Source organism: Tenrec ecaudatus, chromosome X, assembly GCF_050624435.1.
Source record: "Tenrec ecaudatus isolate mTenEca1 chromosome X, mTenEca1.hap1, whole genome shotgun sequence".
NCBI classification, from domain to species: domain Eukaryota; kingdom Metazoa; phylum Chordata; class Mammalia; order Afrosoricida; family Tenrecidae; genus Tenrec; species Tenrec ecaudatus.
The window spans coordinates 108912777-108929356 of NC_134548.1; the positions used below are offsets into that span (position 1 = coordinate 108912777).

The 16580-nt window shown below is 45.9% G+C and overlaps 1 protein-coding gene across 1 annotated transcript in view; it reads right to left on the reverse strand.

The window, feature by feature from the left end:
* Window positions 1-1001: 1001 nt before the first annotated feature.
* SYTL4 (synaptotagmin like 4) overlaps window positions 1002-16580 on the reverse strand; it is a 72604-nt gene continuing 57025 nt past the window's right edge. Inside the window, exons 7-18 of the mRNA XM_075539216.1 lie at window positions 16386-16487; window positions 15853-15928; window positions 15280-15370; window positions 15052-15155; window positions 14447-14542; window positions 12594-12772; window positions 12209-12311; window positions 11527-11688; window positions 7485-7593; window positions 4929-5028; window positions 3992-4200; window positions 1002-2554 (exon numbers count right to left, since the gene is read on the reverse strand). Of these exons, the coding sequence (XP_075395331.1) occupies window positions 2406-2554; window positions 3992-4200; window positions 4929-5028; window positions 7485-7593; window positions 11527-11688; window positions 12209-12311; window positions 12594-12772; window positions 14447-14542; window positions 15052-15155; window positions 15280-15370; window positions 15853-15928; window positions 16386-16487 (1480 nt within the window). The 3' untranslated portion in view covers window positions 1002-2405. The remainder of the gene's footprint in view (window positions 2555-3991; window positions 4201-4928; window positions 5029-7484; window positions 7594-11526; window positions 11689-12208; window positions 12312-12593; window positions 12773-14446; window positions 14543-15051; window positions 15156-15279; window positions 15371-15852; window positions 15929-16385; window positions 16488-16580) is intronic.

The window sequence follows — 16580 nt, forward strand, 5'->3', positions numbered from 1 at the left end:
CATACTAGAAATAAGATCTACTTATATACTGAAAACAGGTGGAAATGAACAGCAACAGAATCAGGCCCAAAGCCAGATTGAAAAGGGCTAGATGGACCCCCAACCCCACGTGTCTCTCTGTCTCCCTCTGCACATCACTAAATCCCAGCCCCAGACAGGCGCAGGCGCAGGCTCTCTCTCTCTCGCTCTCTCTCTTCTCTCTCTCTCTCTCTCTCTCTCTCTCTCTCTCTCTCTCTCTCTCTCTCTCTCTCTCTCTCTCTCTCTCACACACACACACACACACACACACACACAACCACACTGGCCAGGTAATAGTCAAAGCATTCTGAATTTCCTACTGTGTAAACCCAATGTATTCTAGATGGGATGAGTCAACCATTCCTTTGAACCTCTGCCCATAATGCACATACCATTCTCACAGGAGGTACGGCACAGTGCAGTAAGCAGACTCAGATTCAAATTCTGACTCGAGTGCTTGATAGTGAGCTTGGGACTGTTCGTCTGTGAAGAGGGAGTGGGGCAGTGAAAGTTTTCCCATACAAATGGCCGCCCATTGCTCATGCTCTTTTGTGCTAGAGGTTAAGTATCACTTGGGTTCTACCTAAAAACCTCCGAGCCCAATTTTGGGAATGGCCTACTTAGCAGTTATGTTAGTTGCCTCTCGGCACTAAATACTAGTAGAAAGAGGGAAGGAAAAGGCAAAAGAGATGTTGGGTAGACAAGCCACATTACATAATTCCTTGCCCCTACACCTTGGTACTACCCGAGAGAGAAAAGTGGTACCCCTTTGGGGATGGACTCTCAGGGACTCAGATCTCAGCAGAGGTTTCAGGCAACCATGTGGGGGGTAAATTTTCTTTGAATTCACAAAGTGACAGCAGAGGGAAGGGCCTGCTACTTTGGTTCTTATCCTTTAAGCCACGAGAAGAGCAACAGCACTTAAGTCAGGACACCGAGACTACAGCATCTCTAGAACTAACAAATGCAAACACTCGACAGGTGAGAAAGCTTTATTGAGCACACGTACATTTTGGGGGTAGGGTGTGGAGAGAAAACAAAAAGCAAGTTTAGCCCAGGGTCCCGAGTTATGGCACCAACCCACATTCAATATATCTTTTTAAAATCCCCTGGGTTCACTTTACACAGACAATAGACATCACCATAATTCACTCCCACTCCAGCGGCCTTACAGATTGCATTCGCCCTCAACTTGGGAGAGAGACACATGTAAGAATTGAAAAGATCAGTTGAAACAGTGAGTATCAGAAAATGGGCCATAGACACCAGGCCTTTTGAAAAACAGCAATATTCCACACCCACGCTATATCAAGGTCAAGTTTAGGAAGCCAGGTATATAGATATATATTTTTTTTAAGGAAGAGAAATCACTTGAAGGAAGTCAGACTAGCTGAGAGACTGTACATATTTTCGTGGAACAGCAGGTCACTTTATACAAGAGTTAGCTATGTTGGCTTACATTCTGTGTGAGAACACATTCCAGATTACAAACACTATGAAAGATGGGGGTATATAAGAGTGGAGATGTCTCATTTCTCATTACAGATAGGAGGAGCGTTTGAACAAGTTGCATCCGTCAAAAATGTAGAATTGACTGTGAGCCACTTCGCCCTCAGGGACTATCTAGAAGCTCGTGCTGTTCGTGTTCATGGTTCAGTCAGAAGCCTCTGATCTGATGAAAGTGCTTTTCTGGCCTTTTTAAAAAGGCTTCCCCAACGGTAGAGAAAGGGATCTCAAATTGGCCTTTCCTTAACCTGTGAAAGAGGATCAGCCCCAAGCAAGGTGGAAACTGCATAAAAAGCAGAACGCTTAAAAGCTAAAACTTCAGACATGTCTCAAGGTAGAAAACAGGCTTTAAAACATTTTTTATGACCTAAAAGCATACATTGGACAGGCAAAAGAGGGAGGAGCTATTCATCTTGCTCCCATATTTTCTTCTCTTTAGAGAAGAAAACCTGCTTCTTACAGCCTTGCCAGGCACACCTGGAAACAGGTTGGTGCCAATCCCAAAGGCAGACAGGCTTTCCTGGGGGAAGCAGGAGCAAAGGTATCAGGAGGGAAATAAAATGTCATTGTAAGAGGTTTTGAAAGACGTTCAGTAGATCTCATAAATATATAAGAGAGACTCTTAAAACATCCTAGATTTTATTTACACACACACACACACACACACAGTTTTGAAGAGACCCTTATTCTTGAGCCTGTTAAAAAGGAGAACAAGGCTATATCACTCCAGCACAATAGGATTTGTAGAAATACGTTTGTACACACACACACACACACATACTCACTCACACTCACATTAACTTATACATATTTGCTCTTGGTTTCTTCACGTTCGTGGGCTTGCCCTGGCCAGGGCTGGGCCTGCAGAGGAGGACAGGGACTCATACGCTCAGCTTCTGCTTGACCATCGAGGAACGGAGCTGTAGAGTCCCTTCCGCCCAAGACCCTGGGTACTGTCGCATCTTCTGCCACAGGCTCACTTCTTCCCCAGTCGAGTCCATCCAGTCCACCACTTCCCCATTACTGATCCCTGAGGAGAAACACCAGAGGAGGCTGAGCAGGGGCCCCACTCTCCAGCCCACCAGGAAAGACAGATTAGACAGCAGGGGAAGCAGCCTCACAAAATGCACTGTGCTATGAAGATGAGCTGATGGGAACAGAAATCTGAGAGATGCTTTCTGGTGATTTCTCTACGGGAATATCTGTGGCTTTGAGAGTGTTCAGAGACTTCAACCATGCACAGGCGCTACAAGGCCTTTCATTCTGAGGCAGTTACCGAGCTCCGGTGTCTGACACTCTGGGCCAGAGCTACTGTGCTTCTGCTATTGCCAATTTGACTACAACATTTTAAAAAGTACATGAGAACCTTCTATGCAGCCTCAATCCTGGTCACACCTGCATTCATTCAGCAAACATTTATTGAGTGCCTACTATATGCCAGGTCCTATCCTACACTCTGGAGAAAGCGTGGTACTCAATGCAGAACAGATCCTCGCCCTCATATAGCATTCGATTGAACCGAGAAGGCCAAATCGATGTACACGTCAGTCAACAATAGGCACGTAGGGTCTGAGAGGGAGCTCAGTGCTGTGAAGAAACGCAATATGGCATGCCTGGAGCAGGCCTGGTCTTACTCAGATGGTGACCTGGGGGCCTCCTTGAGGCAGAGACATTTTCCCCTGTCAATTTGTCAAGACCTAACCCAGTCAACAGTCCTGAGGGAACAGTATCAGGCCTTGGGAACAATAATTGCAAAGGTTCTGATGTAGGAATGAGTTTGGATTATTTGTGAAGCAGAAAGAAAGTCAGTGTGGTTGAAGCAGAGTAACAAATGGCAAAGTGATGCAGGGTAAATCAGAAAATGGGGGGGGGAGGTGTCCCAAGGTCATGACCATATGGAATCTCTACGTGACTTTGACACTGGAGTGATGGGACAGAAGCCAGATCACAGTGGATTGAGGACTAAAGGAGAGGCAGAAAGGTAGAAATCACATTTAAAAAAAAAAAAGACATGAGAGGGCGAATGTGGGGCTGCAGGAGGGCTTGTTTTTGTTTCAGATAGGAAATGTTTCCACCTCCATTAGATAGAAAGATGGGAGAGAGAGGACATTTGTTCCAAGAGTGAGGTCATTGAAAAGGGGAGACAAAAAAGGACCCAGGACACAAGAAGAGGGCTTGGCCTGTGTATCAAGGAAGATGCAAATTATAGGTACAGTGGTAGTGTGTTCGGGGGAGAAAGGTAAAATTCTTGGCTGAGAACCAGGCTGAGAAACCTGCACACATAACAGTGCAGAATTCGACCTTCTCTATGCCTGGCATACAGTTGGCACTGAATACGTATTTGCTGAATGCTAGTTGACGAGAAAGAAAACAAGTCTAGTCAGAGAGGGTGTCTTTGTGGAGGTAGGGATATAGTGGGAATACAAGAGGCCCTTAAGACAAGTCGGGATGAGGGAGAGGCTCTCACCAGTACCAACACCCAGCCTGACCCCTCCCAGGAAGTCATTGCTGGACAGGGGTTCCCGGTCCCACACAGTCAGTTCCAGGCACATGTGTTGCAGGTCTTCCAGCCGTACACCATTGTAGACAAATGTATGGTTGTAGTGGGGATTCAAAGTCTTCTTCACCACGGGAGTTTTACGCTTACTGGCCTTGTTCCTCACGGGAAGGAGGTATCTGGCAGAGGGTGGGGAGTAATCAACGACCCACTCACAGCTGGCAGTGGCTGCCTCGGCTCCCCTCGCCCCTGCCACAGGCCTAGCCCAGTGAGGCGAGGCCGACCTTCAGATCCTAGTTCACACCCCCCTCCATTGAGTCTGCTGAAGCAGACTTCCTGCCACCTCTACTGCTCATTTACCCGATTCAATTCCATTAACCTGGAGAGAAAATTCACAGCACGTTATTAGTGAGCTGTTGTTTATGCTCCACCCAAATGGCTTTGCAACATTTGACTCCATTTCTAATGTCCAAGGTCGTGTTTAAAAACAACAGTAATGACTGTTGACGTATCCCAGCACGGGGATGTTAGAGAACTCAAGTCAGCAGGGTGATCAAGCTCTGGGGGAGCGCTAGCATTGCGTCAAAAAGGTCAAAAACACAATCTTGAGTTCTCAAAGGTGGACAGTCAGAGGACTGCAGCTTTTCACCCAGGGTTGATGAATTACTTAAGTCTAATCCAGAGGAAAATTCAGAACCTGTCTGTCCACCATCCTCTGTGGAAATCAACAGTCAAACCTGAGCTCAGTCCAGTGCAAAGGTGGTGGAAGCGGCTTTACCATTACCAAATCTCAGGAACAAAGGTGGCCGCTCGGGGTGGCAGGACACACAAGAACGCTTACACTGGGTTCCCCTGTTAGCTCTTTGGTCCCGAAACTGGTTAGTTGGATGCTGGTCCAGGGACTCACCCCTTGACAAAGCTGTCTGAAGTCCCTCCTGATTTGGCAGCCGTCAGGTTCTTGGCTTCTTTGATCCACACCTGGAGCTCTCCCCCTTCCCCACCTTTACCTGTAAGGGATGTCAGCCATAGCGAGTCAGCCCCGCACCCCCAGAGATTTTGGGAACTTTATCTAGAAAGCAGTTCCTTTCCTTCCTCTTGAAGGCAGCTAGCTCCACGACTGAAACAGCTTCCCGCACGTCTGCGCAGCACCTGGCACAGTCCCTGGCGGTCAGTAATAGGCACCCAGTTCATAACAACACTCACAGTAACCACTTATTGGACACGAGCGGTGTGCCGGAGCTCAGCACCGGCTGCTCAAAACAACACGGCGGGGAAGGTCCTATCTATTTCCTCATCTGGTTCTCCAAACAAGCCTATGAGCTACTACTCGTGTTGTCCTAATTTCACGGCTGACCAGATTGAGGTTCAGAGCAACCACACTACCCAGTATTTGCTGACTTGTTTTTAAAAGAAAGAAAGGCTCCACTTCCTTTGGGGATCCCATGGTCACTTCACAATTTCAATCCCTGTCTCCCCAATGATAACACTTGTCCTCCACTTGTCCCTTCTCCTCAGTCTAAAGATATGCTAATCTCGGCTCTTCTGAGTTGTCTTAAACTCCTTTTAAAAGGAAGCCTCCCTGGCAAGCTCATCTCTTCCTTTTCAAGTTATTTTCCTTTCCTTCAACATCCAAACCAAACTCACTGGCATTGAGTCGCTGCCGACTCACAGTGAGCCGAGCCCTGGTGGCATAGTGGTTACGAGTTGGGCTGAGTTCCACAATGTGCCAAGTTCGAAACCACCAGCCACTCAGTGGAAGATGGGGCTTTCTGCTCCTGTAAACTGTTAGTCTCCGAAACTACAGGGATTCTTCTCTCCTGTACGGTCGCTACGAGTCCTTCGGCTCCGAACATCCTGATAAAGCAGAAAGGCCATGGTCACTACCTCGCTGTCGTTGCCTGGCTTACTCTGCTTGTTCCCTGGTGTAAACCCATCTCTTGTTTCCTCTAATCTGTTGAATAAGCAATCAAATGCCAAGGAGCTGTTTCCACGTAGGCTGCCCCGGACCTGACTTCAGCATCTTGACCGCCGCAGGTCCCTTCCTTCTGGAAGTGCTCTCCTGGCGCTTCTCGCTGGGAACCCTCTGCCTCACGAGCTCTCCTTTCTCTCTTCATTCTTTAAATGTTGCTTTTCTTAGTGGTTCTGCCCGACCTCTCTCTTCTCTAATCATTTCATCCCATCTTACAGAAAGTGTATTGTTAAGAGCCTCTTTCGTTTTCTACTGCCATAGTTCAAGTTCAACTCCTTATCATTACTATTCAAGATGCTTTTCAGTTGGACTCCAGTGTCAGGTCCAATTCAGTCCCACTCTCAAGTCTACACACATTAACTCCAGCACCACCAAAGGAGTTCACTCCCCTCTTTGCACACAGCTCCACACTTCCTGTGCCTTTCTACCCTGTGCACAGAACTTCCCTTTTACCCTCCTCCTTTATGGCCTGGTCGAAGCTTAAACAAAGGACTGCTTTCAACAAGACTTCCTCCCTAAAACTCTTCTAAACATCACTACACAGAATTCATCACTCCCATGTCTGTGTGTCCCGTAGCACATGTGCTTTGCTTGCTACACTGTTACTCAGAAGCAAAAATGAAATTATCTGGAATGTAAACCGCCACCTATTTTACAATGAAAAATTTAATATAAAAACAAAATTCAAGAAAAAGACACCACCCCCCCAAAAAAAAAAAGACCTGCCATTGAGTCCATTTGGACTCATAGCGACCTTACATAGAATTTCTAAGTTTAATCGTGGTGAGAGCAGACACAGCCTCATATTTCTGCCCAGACAGCAGCTGGTAAATTTGAATTGCCAACTTTGTGGTTCACAGCCCAAAGCCTAATCCGCAGTGTCCAGCATGCATGAATCATGTCTTATTCACTGACACATCAATCGTCACTAGCGCCAAAACACAAAACCAAACTTCCTACCATCATGTCAATGCCAACTCATAGCAACCCTGTAGGACAGACAGAATTGCCTCTGTGGGTTTCTGAGACTAACTCTGTGTGGAAGTAGAAAGCCTCCTCCTACTCCCAGCGGCGGGTGATTTCAAACTGCTAACCTTGTGGTTGGCAGCCCAGTGTGTAACCACTATGCCACCTGGGCTCCTAGGCTCTAGCATAGTGACTCTTTCCAACCTTCAAATCCCCATCCCTCATATTTTACCTTCCTTTCCAATCATTCTTTCTCAGCCCCCAAATTTCTGTTCTCCTCTGACTTCTTAATAACTTGCTAGGGCTGAACCAAAAGGATGTCCATTTAATCACCTCCCAAAGAGGAAGGGGTGCCAATCCTAAGGCATGCTGGCCAAAACATGCAGAAAAACCTCAATGTGCAAAGGCATCAAGGCATCTTCCTTAGGAGTCCCACGGTGCATCTCCGTCTGCTCTCTCCAATAGTAGCCTTACGCACATCCTATGAGATACTAAGAGCTAGATCCAGGTGCCCCAAAGAAAACTCACTCTTTTTCCGGTCACCTCCAACAGGGAGTTTGGAGGCTGGGATGTATTTCAATGAAACCACCAACTCGCCTTTGTGTGGTGGCAAGCCAGTCAGGGAGTCAGCACTGATCTGAAACACAGGGAAACCCACCAGGTCAAGCTGGGCTTCAAGGATTCTTGGAACCTCTCCCTGAAGAGGTCTTAGAGTCGTCCTCACAAACAGCCTCGCAGCAGAAGAAGGTCCTTCAACACGTGGACCACAATCCTGGTCCTTAGACCACGGCAGCCACGACTTTCTAAGGTCGTTGTTTCGGAAGGAGATGCAGAAGGGCCAAGCAAGCCTCTTCTTCCACGCCCACCGTTTCTGCTACATGAGGGATACGATGAGCCGATCTGAAATACCCGCTGAGGTCGCCCAGCAAGGCTGCCGGGAAAACCCACAGAAGACCGGTGGCATGATGAAGAATCGGGCGCCCAGCAGCATTAGCAAAAGCCAATCAATAGAGGAACATAGGAAAAGCCAATCAGCAAATGAAGGGTTAAATGAGTGATTGTCATAGTCTCATAAGCCCACGGTAAGCAAACATCTAAAAGAAGGCAGTGAATCCATTCATGCTGACGTAGAAAGGGATCCTAGATGTCCTGTCAGGGCATCAAAGCCTGATGCCAAATGCGTATTCCCAAGTTGATCAAAATATATTCAGACTGGTACATGCGAATAGATATGTATATTTAAATGGGGGCCATGATCCCTCCCATCGCATTTATTCTGTGCCAGGGACTGCTCTAAGTACTTTACGTTTGTAGCACTTCATTTAATCCTCCAAATAATCCCGTGAGTGCTGGGACTCCCATTTCACCGGTTATGAAACAGAGGAAGAGAGGCGAAGTAACTTGCCCACGGTCACACTGGCCAAGACAGGATTCGAATTCAAGCAGAGTGGATCCTGAGTCCCTCTTTGTAACCAAAAAGAAAGGAAAAAAGAAAACACAGAAGGAGACAGAGAAGCTGACCCTTTGTTCCCACTAGGGAGCAGTGGCGAGAGAACAGGAAAGAGCTGTTGGTTTTTTACTCTCTCTACATCTGTGGGGTCTGTTTCAAAATGCAGGATTTTCTAAATTAAAAAAGTACTTTTTTTAAGAACCAAACTCAAAACTCACCGCCATCGAGGACATGATTTATTTTTATTGGTAGCAATCTTTAACACTAGACCATAAAAGCCACAAGGTCAGGGGTTGAGCCCATTTTTTGTTCATCTTCCAATGCCCATCACTTAGCAAAGTACCTCTCGCATCACCATCATCCCTCCATAAACCTGTGTTGCCTGAATGGACGAGTGAATGAATGAAAGCCTGCGATAAGCATGAGTGCCTTAGGTGGTAGAAACGGTTCCCTCTGCTGGATGTTGCTTCCGCCTGACTGCTCGTTCTTTACGCTTTGGTATCTGGTGCAGAGTAGACGTGCCCTTTTACCTGCCTTTGTTCATTGGGCTGCTCACCACGGACTTTCCCAAGCCTCCAAACAAAACAAACAAACAAACAAGCCCACAGCCATTGAGCCGACTCACAGTGACCTCAACTGGAGGAATGAATTCACAGGTGGGAAGAATGTACTCCAAACCAGAAATACCCATATGAGAGACACACAGAAGAAGAGGTGAGTGTTAGAGAGAGAGAACTGAATGGGAGAACGTAGATTAAAAAAGAAAAACAAGTTGGCCAAGGGGAGGGGAGGATCAGAAGCAATGCCCACAAATGTTTTCAGTTGAAATAGGTCTGGAATACTGGAATGGCCTTTGAATTTGTTTCCAGGATGTCAACACAATTTGACACATCCTGGCTTGTGTGCTTCAATGGAGAACTCTGAAAAAGTGATATTTCGCTTTGGCTAGACACTAGACAGTGAAATTCTTGGTCCATAGCATATCTTTATTCTGGCTCAAAATCTTTGTTGAAAGCGCATTCTTTCCACTCCGATGCTTTTTTTTTCTCATTATATGTGAGATTTTTAATGGCAGTAGTTTGTGATGGTTTACAGTGGCATTTCTAATATCATTCTCTATTGTAGGCTCCTGTGAGAATAACTTGAGTATCAAAATACTTAAAAATTCTCAGTTTTTAATGGCATAATATGGTTTGGCGATAACTGCTCTCTTTTTTCATTAGAATTTAAAGGGACAAACTTAATGCTTTCAACACAGACACACACGCACGCGCAGTCACTCATGGGCTAAAACAAATCAAGAAAACCAAACCCATTGCTACTGAGTTGATTCGGACTCATAGTGACCCTATCAGAGTAGAACTGCTCCCTGAGCTTTCTGAGGCTGTAAGTCTTTAAGGCAGCAGACAGCCTCATCTGTCTGCCACAGAACAGCTGGTGGGTTCACACTGCGGGCCTTGTGGTTAGCAGCCCTGCACATAATTCCTTACGTCCTCAGGGCTCCTAATTTTGGAGAGCAGTAAGCTAGCACCTTTTTCTTTGGCTCAGCAATTTCACTACCAGGAATTCCTCCTCTACTAACATGCACAAAAGCCAGCTAAGCGAAAATACAGCCTAGTTTTAGAAATAAAAATAAATGAGCAGCAGATATCAAGGGCTCAAGTAGAAGGCAAATATTTTGAGAATGATGATGGCAACACATATACATATGTTCTTGACCAAATGGATGAATGGATGGATGGTGATAAGAATTGTACGAGCCCCAACAAAATGAGTTAAAGAAAGAAATAAAAATATAAACAATCCAAAAGTCCATCAGTGGGAGAATGGTACAAAAGCTGTACTACAAGGCAAATAAAGGAATACGCAGCAATTGGAAGAATGAGATGGATCTGTAAGTAATGGCACAGGAAGATGTTCCTGAGAGTAAATGCGTTACTAAATGAGAAAAATGAGATTACATAGACAAGGGGGTTCATATGAGTCCATTTGTGTTTTGTCAAAAACAACCCCACAGAAATACATAAATGCATGTGTGCCCTGCATAATGCAAACTTTTACAAAAGAATACCCAATTAGTGTTAACGGGTTCTTTCTAGGGATGGCGAACTATGTTTTCTTTGTGCATGCATCAACCTAGTTTTAATTTTGAACCATATGATCCATTTGGTCTTAATTTTTTAATAAGCCATACAAAGAGACATGTTAAAAAAACCAAATTCCCCTTCTACCTCAGTCCCCCCGCTCCCTTCCTAGAGGCTGCCACCCATCTTATTCCTTGCATATCTTTGGAAGACCATAGAGATTCCAGTACATGCACCATCTATTGTTTTTCCTTTGGAAAATGCAAGTGTATACCCATTCTGTTCATCCCAAACTATGATTGGCCCAGTTCTAATTCCATTTTACCAATTTCATCTTGACCAGACTGACAGTAATCTACTGTATGTCCATTATGTTGTCGGGCACTGGTAAGTATTTTTGTATACGATCCTGCCAAAGAAGTGTATTGGTAGCAATGAAGACACCGAAGTGGACAGAAGTTAGGTGATGTGCCTAAGTTATTTTATGTTAGGTGATTTAGATCCCAGGCAATATTATTCCACACTGCCACCTCACCCATGATGCCACTTCCAAAGTAAAAATTTCGCTGGCCTGTGTGGCCAAGAAAGAGGACAGACAACAGCAACTGGAGTTCCATGAATTGCTCTCCGCACTCCCCCCGAGCCCCCCCCCCCACACACTCACACTTCTTTAGGGAGGTGGGCTTGGAAAAGAAGTGCAGATTAGGATACACCCAGAGATGAGTTCACAGATGAGGAATAAATTCAGCTGTTTGGATACACCAACATTCTGGAAGGCTAGGATGCAAAGCTTAGCACATACAGAGACTTTTCAAAGCAAAGCCATGGCTTCATGCTTCGCCTGGCACACACAGATGTGATTACTTGCCACACAAGCGGATTTGAAATGATTGTCAAACTCCGAAACACCAGCAGAGGGCACTAGAACTCTATAGAAGGCGACATTCAAAGCTTGTTACCGACATCTACCAGCAGAGGGCACTGCAGACAATTCGGCTTCAGGTTCAAACTGTAAGGAGTGGTTAATGCTGACTACCTTTCCATGTAAAGGGAGGCAATGATCCAGTTTCTTATCACGCTTCCAGGAATCCATCTGAATCTCTGCCTCTCCAAGAAAAGTGTTTCTGCCAAAACGACCATGATGCCACACTGAGAACTGCAAGGTCCTCTGGGCCAGGAGAGATTCTGGGATCTCATACTGTGAAGGAGAAGTAGAAGTCCAAGATGATTGAATCGTTAGCAGCAATTCTTCAGTGATGAAGAATCGTTCCAAAACCTGACCAACCCTACCCAAACTCCAGCATCTTAAACCATCAGATTACTTTTTCCCCTACCCATTTTGAATTTCCTTACTCAGTTTTCACTTCCCCATCCCATAAAAATCGACCATGTTCCATGGGAGGACTTGGACAATAAAGGACCTTTTTCTTGAGTGGGTGAGGGCACAGTGGACCATCTGAGAAGAACTTCCAAGGAGACTCCCTAGCCAAAATAACGTTTAAAAAGGAAATGTATGCTGAAGTGAGTCTCTGACTTCACAGTAATCCCAGCAAGCCTGCTCTTTGTTCTCCTCTCCTTGGGGAAGTCGCTGTGAACAGATGCCCATAGTGTTGCCTTTGACACAGCCATGGCCGACTGAACCCCCTGCCGACCAGCCAGCTAATGCTTAGGAAACAAGACCGAGCAGGTTGTTCCACCCTCAGTGCCCAGATACTTACCCTGAGGATCTCATCATATAATGGATTGATGGTGTCCCGCTTGATGCTGGTTTTCCTTTTTCCTTGGCGGGACTTGTCAGGCAGAAGATAAGTCTTCACATATCTGGAAACCAGAGAGAACATGCCATTGCTGTCTTTATTCAACTCCATTAACTTCTCTGCTCGCCATTTCCGTTTGCCAGGAAGAAACGAAAATGGCACTTCAAGCCCTTCTTAGACATACCTTTCCCAGTTCTGTTTGCCTTTCCTGTATCTCCCCTTGCCACTGTCAATCACACCTCCCTGTCCCCCTGGGAAGGAAACACCTCAGCTCAAGGGTTCCCAGACAGATTCCAAAGTGTCATCTCTCATCGCATATCATCAGTCAGGGTCTCAAGGCACTCACGGGTTGGAGCGCTTCTTGGTTTCATCAGCATAGGCCAGCTGGTAACACTCCTTCACGTGAATGGACAGAGTCTGTGTTTGACGCTCATACTTCAGGGAAAAAGCAATCTTGCCCGTCACAAAGACGTTCCCGAAATCACCAGCTTCACTGTAGATGCTCATCATGCTGCCAATTGTGCTCTGCAGATAAAGCACCACAAACTTCTGGGGAAGCCATACCCCCCGGCATCTCATGATAAAGTCACAGCCACTATCCAAGAGTTGCAGACAGCCCTATGACAGGCCAGTACTTCCGACTGCCCTGTACCAAGACTGTGATAAGAGAGCTAGTGCTAACTCGCACACTCACAACACTCAGACATCTAGACTCTTAGCTTCTCATTGCCTTCTCTCTGGGCACATTATGTTCAATTTCACCTGACCCAGAAGGTGGGCAATGAGTAAAGGCAACACAAGTCCTTTTTCAGCATAGGTTATTTATGCTAAAAAGTTGGTTAGAAGTTTCTTTAATTATCTGTGGATTTGTTCTGCTGCCCTTTCTCCCTATCAGGTTCTATCGAGAGAAAAGATAGAACCAGAGTTGGGGAGCTTTATCTTTACACCCACCACCCGAGCTAAAAAGGGATCGTCCCTTCTGCATTCTTTGCCCATTTGAATGAGTGTGAAGACGCTTTAATCACCCTCTTACCCAACTCTTCCTCCCCACCCCCCCAAAAAATATCAATCTTTACAGTAGGAGCAGATCCAAACTTGATTCTTAAATGTTTCTTTCGACTCTGATTCTGATTGGTATTGTTGACCCTTAGTCATACCCTGATGCCAATGAATTCTGCCAGCACCCTTCTCATGACATGTACTGCCCTTGAATGTGAGAATTTGGGAGTGGAGCAAAATGGATCAAGGACTCCCCAGTAGTGTAGTGTGTTATGCACTGAGCTGCTGACCACAAAATCAGCAGTTCCAAGCCACCGGCTACTTCATGGGAGAAAGATAAGGCTTTCTGCTGCCATAAAGATTTGCAGTCTTGGAAACCCACAGGAGTAGTAAGTTCTACTATGGTGTCCTATAAGGTCTCTATAGTGAGAGGGGGTTATAATGAAGAAAAGGAGTGTTGGTAGTGCTCTTGAGTAGGCAGTTAAAACCCACCAGCTGCTCCAAGGGAGAAAAATGAAGCTGTCTGCTTTTGTAACAATATGCAAAGCCTCAGAATCCCTATATAGGGTTGCTGAGTCAGAATCGAACTCAATGGCAGTGGGGTTTGGGGTAAAGAAGAAATCTGATTATGCTCATTTCGTGGCCTGAATATCTCGTAAGGGGAGAAATTATGGGTCTAATTCACAACGCTGTGACAAAGAATTCATTTCGCCTGAATGCCCTAAACCTTTCCAGGGCCAGTGGGAAATACCACTCTCTAGGGTCGGGGGTGGGGACTGGAAAAAGCTGGGTGGGAGCAGGGCAGCGACAGCAGACACGTACACTTTTCCCCAGATTGTGGGCTACAGCACCAACATTTTTACTTGCAAGGTGGGCACTGAGCAATTTTTTTCCCCTGAAAAACGGGCAGTAGGCCCAATATGTTTGAGAGTCTATGCTCCTAAGTGAGGCTACAAACAACAAATGTAACTCACCTGGAAAGAGTGACCAGATGATCTCCCTAGATCTTGGCTCTAGTAGAGAAATATCATGTATACTCATGTATAAGCCGAGTTTTGCCGGCACATTTTAATGCTGTTTTGTGGAAAAAAATATATAGGTGCCTCAGCTAATATTTGGGTCGACTTATATTCGAGTATATACAGTATTTCCTTCTTGGCACCAGAGCACATCAATAACCAAAGAACTAATAGTGTTTACCATGGAAGAGCCACTTCGCATGCTGCTTCTGGCTAGCTTCTGACGATGCAGCTTCACCAGGTGATCAATATCTTCTTCCTCCTCTTCTTCCTCTTCCTGGAATAATAAAGAGAGATTCTTAGTTAAGCAAAATGAAAAGAGATTCTTTTAGTGGGAACCCTCATTGTAGCAAAGTTCTGAGCTGTCACCTTGTATGTTAATATATATACCTTTAACTTCATATGCCTCCCCATTTCAGGATCCCATATGCTACTCCAACCATCTTTCTCAAGTTTCAAAGGACAAAGGTTAGAATATACAGTGTTTTCCCTGAGAGCTCTGGATTTTCCCCATTTGATTTCCCCAAGCCCTTTACATTTTAATGAGAGCAAGTATTTATTTGAGCTCCCAACCACTTGTCTAGCAATATATTCAAAGATGAAAGAGACAGAGGCAGCAGTCCTTCTTTGAGCAAATGAAGAACCAGACTTGCTGGAGAAATTTAGGACGAATCAAGATCCATGCTGTCTTTTTTCTACAGGGTTAAACAGTACACTGGCGAGTAGCAGGTCCTCTGGATAAATACAATGTCACACAGTGCTCGAGGGAAATACAAGGGCACTCACCATATCTACAATGAGACCTGGAACAGATCTACTTCTGTCTCCCAAGGAGCCACTTGCATGGTCCACATCTTCTGGGCGAAGATCTAGCACAGATTTAGTGTACTCTGAGCGGAAAACAAACAAGCAAAACCACGAATTAAAACAAAGGTCCCCTCTTCTCCAAGCCAACAGTGCAGCACGGGTATTCAGAATTCCAAATCCAAAATGCCATGAAAAGAAACCAGCTACCTGCAGGCCTCAGCACTTTTCTGGTATTCTTCTTGAAAATCATTTCACCCTCATCCACAGATACCACATTTTGAGCCCCAGGTTGCATTTCCTAGGAAGGAATTGTTGTTAGATGCAGTTGTATGGATTCCAATTCACCATGACCCCATGTGTGCAGAGCAAAACTGCTCTGTGGGGCTTTCAAGGCTATGAGTTTTCAGGAGCAGTCACTGAAGTGCCTCTGGGTGGATTCGAACCACCAACCTCTGAACTGGTAGCCCAGTGCTTAACCATGTGCAGCAGCCAGGAATTCCTACGGCAGGGGGGAAACGGCAAAGCAAAGGGAAAGGGTGGCAGAGTGAGTATGGAAAGCCAGCCTTATGCAGAATAAGGCTCTGATTTTTCACTTGAGTGTGAGTCAAACTGACAGGAACAATGAAATGGTTATTTTCTCGTGTTTTAGCCCAAACGTAAGAAAATGTTCCCAGGTGACACGGAACACAATGTTTGTGCATTTCCGATGTCAGTTCTTCCGAGTCAAAGGAGGAGGAGCGGGGAGGAGAAGAAAAGCTGTGCTGCTAACGTAAAGCGTACCGTTTCTGCTTGCGACTTGGGGGCAGACATTTTCTTCCATTCCGGAAATAGGCCAGATTTATCCAGAGACTCTCTCCTGAAGGTAGATACAGACGTTAGAGCTAAATAACTTCTTCCCCATCCCCTTCAACCATCAAGGGACCAAACCTCTAAGGAAGGCTTGAGGTCATGACAGTAAACAAACCAGAAGGTAAACTTCACGTCTGACTGACCTTGAGGGATGCAGAAGATAATAAGCTAACCCACTCTACAAACGCATACATTCATCCTTCCGTTCCCAGAGGACTGCAGCTGGGGCTGGGCTAGGAAGAGCCTTTAAGGTAGAGGATAATATGCTCCAGGCAGCTTTGCTCAAGAGGCAAATAAGCAGAAGTGGTCCTGAAAGACTTAGGGTAAGGTCAGAGCCAAATACGTCCTCCAACTTCCTGATGGAAATCAGGACCATGCAGGGCATAGGCGTCCTGATCCCAGAGGTAGAGAATACAAGAGGACCTCTACGCCGAGGGGTGGCGTGCCCAGTGGGGAGGTCTCACCTGGAGGTACTGTCGGAGTCAGCTGTATAGCTATCCAAGCTCTCACTCTCAGCCTCCAGCACACTCTTGCCACTCTTGGGTTTGAGCATGTCAAATGGCACACTAGAAGAAAAACCAACAGGAAGTGAGCGAGCCTGCCTCCAGGCAGGCCTCCAGCCTTCAAAGCTGCCCACAGTGGTAGCCCAAGGGCCTTTT